Source organism: Chaetura pelagica, unplaced genomic scaffold (genome assembly GCF_000747805.2).
Source record: "Chaetura pelagica isolate M959 unplaced genomic scaffold, ChaPel_1.0 scaffold117, whole genome shotgun sequence".
Taxonomy (NCBI): domain Eukaryota; kingdom Metazoa; phylum Chordata; class Aves; order Apodiformes; family Apodidae; genus Chaetura; species Chaetura pelagica.
Genome location: NW_009954185.1, coordinates 553,749 through 559,832, shown reverse-complemented (window position 1 = coordinate 559,832; position 6,084 = coordinate 553,749). Strand labels below are relative to the sequence as shown.

At 49.8% G+C, this 6,084-nt stretch overlaps 1 protein-coding gene across 1 annotated transcript in view; it reads left to right on the top strand.

Annotated features, from left to right (window-relative positions):
- The first annotated feature begins 2,820 nt into the window (after positions 1–2,820).
- The window catches only part of LOC104393494 (aldose reductase-like), a 13,374-nt gene continuing 10,110 nt past the window's right edge, over positions 2,821–6,084 (top strand). The window contains exon 1 of the mRNA XM_010002999.1: positions 2,821–2,898. Coding sequence (XP_010001301.1) covers positions 2,821–2,898 — 78 coding nt within the window. The remainder of the gene's footprint in view (positions 2,899–6,084) is intronic.

Sequence of the window (6,084 nt, the reverse complement as noted above, 5' to 3'; positions counted from 1 at the left end):
AGATGGTCATATCCGGCCCTCATATTCTTCAGGGCTTGGTCTGATATTCTTCCTACCCATTACCTAGCTTTCTTACTGCATCTCTCCTCCTGCAGCCAGTAAAGTCACAGGATATGTATTCAGTGATTTGTTGTGGTGGCTTTCCTTTTTTTGAAATCAGGACACAGTAAAATTTTTCTGAAGAGTAAAATGTGTGCTGTAATAATTGTCTGCCAAAATGTGGAATTAAAGAGAAAACAGGCACAGGCAACTACACATCCACACTTGTACTTCATCTTTTATCAACAGGTTAAGGAGGATAATATCTGATAAATGTGAACTAAAGACTACCTTCCTTAGGACGAGTGAGACAGCTAGGAGTTTTACCACTCCAAAACTAACTTTTTTTTTTTTTTTACTATTTATTACTCTCAAAAAAAAAAATATATGCAGAAAACATACAGATGCATGCTGGGCAGTATTTTTACACAGAATTTCTCCTATATATTAAAATACAATAGCAATGTGGGTTTTGGATACAACACAATTTCAATAAGTCCTTAAGATTAGTGTGATTCTTTACTCTTAAATGGAAAATTGTTGACAAGCAAAAAAAACCAAAAAAAACCAGCCCAGAACTTGTACCTGCCATTTCATTCCATTTCCCAACTTTAAGAAAATAATCTTTAAATGGAATGATGGAATAGAAGATTCCTGCTTGATGAAAAAGGTCTTCTCCTTTGAAACTGTGAGCATTTACGCTCTTGCCTAGATCTTATAGCTAGAAGTGACACAGGATGCTACATCAAATACTATCTGACTTCAGGAATTTACTTCAATCTGTACTAGTTCCATTGTTTCTAAATTCAATATTCTACATGTTTGCAGATAAAACTGATGGTTTGTTCATTAGGGGTTTTTGTTAGATTGTTTTGTTGTTGTTGTTTTTCAAACTAAAACTTCCAGAAGAAGGTAATACACAGGTCCCTGGGCCAGGAACAAAATGTGGCAGAGCAATGCTGTACAAATACATTGTCTTTCTGTACAGAACTACTAGACAGATGTTAGCCTGTTGCAGGCAAGAGAAAGGAAAATTTCCTTGCTGTTCTGATTTTTAAGACAGTTTGTATTTCAGACCCACTCTGTGCAGCTGTACTTGGCATTTGCTCCTAAGTCACAGCCAGATGCCACAAAGTCTCTCTGCCGGAGACTCATCTTCCCCCAACTTTACATACTGATCTCAGGACCAACCTCTAAGCTTTGAGAGCCAAAGGAGATTGGGGCTGAACAGGGGCAAAACCCTTCAGCACCATCCATTGCATCCACGGCAGCAGCTGCCCTGGGTTCAGACCCAACTTGCTTTTTAGGCTCTCTAGTCCTCACTCACCCTGTCTCCTGAGAGCAAAAGTGAAACACGCTGCAGCCACCTGCACTTCGGGGACACGGATCCTCCCCAGGACAGCGCAGCCACTCGGCACCTTCCCCTGCGGGCACCAGAGGGCAGACAGTCCTCAGAGGAGACCCGCGTTGCTCCCGCCCCGCAAGCATTTCACATGCCACACACCCCCGGTGTCTGCCCCTCCGTGCTCAGCCCAAACCACTGGCACCTTAGGACCTCCTTTCCAAAATGTCCACTTTCAATTCGCAAAGATAGAGCCCAAGACCATGTGTTTCCCAGCTTCCTGTAGGAAGCAGCTCATAAAGACCTCAGCGATCTCCAGGCAGAGGTGAGACATCCAGCCTCGGAGAAAATACACCACGTTCTTGAACCTAGTAAAGGTACAATATTTACTGTTGCAAAGATTTAGGGAAGTTCTACCACCCTTCACCTTTCCTCTGGAAAGCTCTTGTTCAAACACTTGCTCCAACTTACTGCAAAGCCATCTTTGTGGACAGTCACACAAATTCATCCAGACATTCCTTGGCCAAGGGCACCACTTACAGCCCCATGCCACCCACGCCAAAGGGCTCTCCTACACTCTCTTGAAGGGTCTCTCCTCTCTCCCCAGAGCATAGACAACAACCTACTGACAGTAAGGAGGCAACAGAGGGGTTTGGCCATATGGTCTTGCCGAATCAGGCCCAGTGCTGGGGATGTGCAGACAGGAGCTTCCTGCTTAGGGCTGGCAGATTGGCCTGGATCTGCCACAGAGAGTGAGGGTACATGCCCACAGACTCGTTTCTAGAGCTCAACTTAAATACACAGTTTTGCCAGATCATCAGACTAGTAGCGAGATATCAAAATTATCAAAGGCTGATGTCTTCAACCAGACCCTTGTGGAAACACAGAGATGGTAGTAAAACCTCAGATTATGATCCTAGCTTGATGTGAACTCAGTGCAAGAAAGATGCCAAGGCCTTAGAATTGGATTAAACCTCTGCCCTCCTGTCTGCACTCCTGCCTCAAAAGCACCTGAAAGTTTGCTGCAGCCACCTGCACTTCGGGGACACGGATCCTCCCCAGGACAGCGCAGCCACTCGGCACCTTCCCCTGCGGGCACCAGAGGGCAGACAGTCCTCAGAGGAGACCCGCGTTGCTCCCGCCCCGCAAGCATTTCACATGCCACACACCCCCGGTGTCTGCCCCTCCGTGCTCAGCCCAAAGCACCGGCCCTGCCAGCCTCGGGGCTAACTCCCCAGGCAGCACCGAATGCTCTGAGCCTGGGGCACCCAGCCCAGGACAGGTACTCAGCAGTTTTGGCCTATCCCACTCCAACCATCTGCTCTGGCAACCCCCTTCAAGCCAGCCGCTCCCACCCACTACTGCCCTGGCTCCGCAGCCCCAGGGATGTGGCCTGGGGCTCCCAGCCCCCCTGCAGCAATGGAGGCTTGCCCACCCGCATGGGGAGCAGCAAGGCCTCAGCCCACCAACCCCTTAGGCCTCTTCACCTCCAGCAGATTCTGGCTCCCGAGGGCACAGTACAGAGACACAAGTCCCAGCAACCCAGTGACGGCAGAGCTGGGCACCTATGCTCCTCACATAGCCCTACATGCATAGGAGCATACCCAACGCAGGGGAGATGTGCACGGGTACCTCTCAAGGAACGTGTCCCCACACCTCCTCATCTGACACTCAAACTCAAGCCATCGAAACAGTCAAGCTTCCTTTAACAACACTGGGTGAAATGAGGAAGTATTTGCTTTTCTGGCTGTGTCACCTTTCTGTTTGCTCCTACTGGGCAGGTGACCCAAGGCATAATCACCAGCTGGTGCAAGTGTGCACCATTTCTGTAATTTCATTCTGAGCAGAGGGCTGTTGAGAGAGTGCTTATGCTCTGGGGAGCAGCACTCCCATCTCCACAGGTCTACTTAACCGTGCAATCCATGCTGCCTGAAAGGGCCTTGTTTTTATTTTACCATCAGTCCTCAGTTTCACTCCGGAGGTGCCAGGGCCCCCCTCTGAGGCAATCACCTCAGACCACTTGCTGCTTCTGCAGCTGCAGCCTGGCCTACCTGGCACACAGCTTCTGGCCAACTCTGAGCAACTAACTCTTTGCTTCTGACCAAAGGCCTCCCTTTGCCCTGAGCACTTGTTAGTGCAGACTACTCTAACAAAGATCATCAGCCTGACTTCCCCACTCTGCTAAGCAGTTGCAGTCCCTCTGAAGCCCCGTTAGCAGCAGCAAGCCCCAACACACGACTGTGTCACAGCAGCACACCTCCCATGTTTCACAGCCAACCCCCCAGCAGCTCCCCAGCCCATGCTTTTTGATCCTATGATCAGGATCAAAGTGCTGTCCCAGAGACAGCACTGCACCAGGTTACTGGGTCATGGGCTTGGGGGACCTATCTACACCTTCCTAAACACCTTCCCACCCAGCAATAGTCTCCCCAGGTCCCAGCTTCCTCCAGGTTTTCAGACACTCGCTGCACTCACTCCTGTACACACAACAGTTGTGCCAAGAGTACCACCACGCAGTCCCACAACCAGGATCATGGTTCCTTCCAGAGTCACTCTCATTACTCCATTTCTGGGCCATGACAGAGCTAGGTGTACCACACATTCTCCAACAACTACCATTCCAGGCAAAGCAGTCTCATCTCAGGGAAATCTAACCTGATTTTTGGCCAATTATCATAAACATCATTTTACCGATTCAGGTACTGAGGGGAAAAAAACAAACACAAAAACCAAACTTCAGTAAATGCCTTTCTCCCCCTTCCCCAGACTGTTTAAGCCAAACACCAAACCTCCTGCGCTGCCCTCCCTATCCCCTGCCAGGGGAGCTAAGGGGGGAGGACACACAGGCTCTTCCCATGGCTAGCAATACCAGTTTCAGAGCTGGCCAGAAGTGGTTCTGACCTGCCCTGGGGCAGTTTGTGGTTTCCTTCTGCCTAGGTCTCCCCTGCAGAGCTAAACCTGCCCTTCTCATGCAGTTACTGCAGCAAGCAGTGGGGAAGATTCTTCAGCGCTTGGCTGGGCCCAGGGCATGTTATTTAAGCAGATGGAATTAATGGACAAATACTAGTGCAAAGGGGAAAAGCCTCATCAACTCTGAGAAGATGGGAAATCCATCAAATTATGCTCCTGGCTTGGTCTGAGCTCAGAGCAAGAGGCTGAGGCATTCTACAGATGAGTTCAGCCAAGGCCCTCAGATGTGCCTCCTGGCACCCAGAGATTGAACTGGAGCACCCCACTGAGCAAGATGAACCTCCCTTTTTCAAGGCTCCAAGCAAGGGACAAATTCCCATTGCCCTTCCCTGGGATTCAAGCTTGAAAACCACAAGGCTTCACCTCAAAGCACTGGCTTTCACACCGTATCTGTCAGCACCCCTAAAGCTGCAGTTCTCCCCTTGCGAGCTGAGGTGATCCCCACTCTGCCACCTCCTTACTTTGCCTGTGTGCTTTTTCAGCAGGCCACAGGGTCTCTGCTGGTAAAGTCTGCTTCCATGAGGAAATACCCACTTTGATTATTTTGGACCCTGTTCCTCTCAGATACCAAACACCGCTGGTCTCCAAAGTCACAACTTGTGGTGAAATAGCAATTACTAAATGCCAAATCAGCAAAACAAACAAAAAAACACCTCACGATACTGCACATCCTGTCTTGGTGCAAAACCTCACACATAGACCCAAGAAAAAGAAAAAAAAAAGAAAACCCTTTCCTCCCCCTTGCAATTCCTCACTGCCAGCTTCCCCGTAAAAACAAGAGCTGGTCTTGTTATTATCAAGGACACAGCTCACAAGATTCACCAGGCTGGCTGTCCCGGAGTGACACATGCAGTACTTCTGCTTCCCCCGAGGCCCTGCCACCATGTGACGGCCCCTGCCTGGCCTTTGGGAGAGATAAACAGCAGAAAGGCAACGTGCCTTGCAGCTGGGAGGGAAACCTCTCCCACGGACAAGAGCAAGACAGCAGAAGCAAAATACCAAGCTTCTGCCTGAAAGCTCCTGTGAAAAGACAGAGGCATCTCTCCGACAAGAAACCGCCAGGGAAAACAGAACCCACACGGTAAAGTGATAAGCACCAAGTTATGTAACAGCTTTGTGATCCAAGTGAAAACACATCGCATCCTGCCGGGGACATTAAAGAGGAAAACCAATTACCTTGCCTGCCCTTAGTTAAATGAAGCAGAAAAAGGAAAACAAAACAAAAAAAAAGCGAGCTGCAGAGAGCACAGGCCTCTGCCGTGGGAGAGGCACCTGGGGCACACGCTCACACCTGAAGAAACTCTCCACGAGTGAATGAGCAGCAAAGCCTTCCGGGCAGCTTGGTTTTTTCCACTGCGCTGCCAGCTCTGCAGCAGAACAGCGCACGCTTGTCTGCAGGAAGTCCCAAGGCCGGCTTCTGGCACATTACTGGACACAGACCACACATCGTTACAATCGTGCGTTTCATTCTGAAATGCCCTCAGCACCCCCCTAAAGGTGGGGAGGACACAATTTGGTCATTGTGTCACTCATAAAAAAGCCGCCGTTCCTCTTCCGCACCTCTCCCGGCGTTCCAAATACTGTTCTTGTTTCAACGCACTTTACCCCAAATCACTCCTGAGGCCGCACTCACCTCCCCCTGAAGCGGAGGCTGCGTTTGTCCCACCTACAGAGGTGAAGGGGCTGCTGCCTGCAGGCACATCTCGCTTCACTAGTGCAGGGAGGCACAAGCC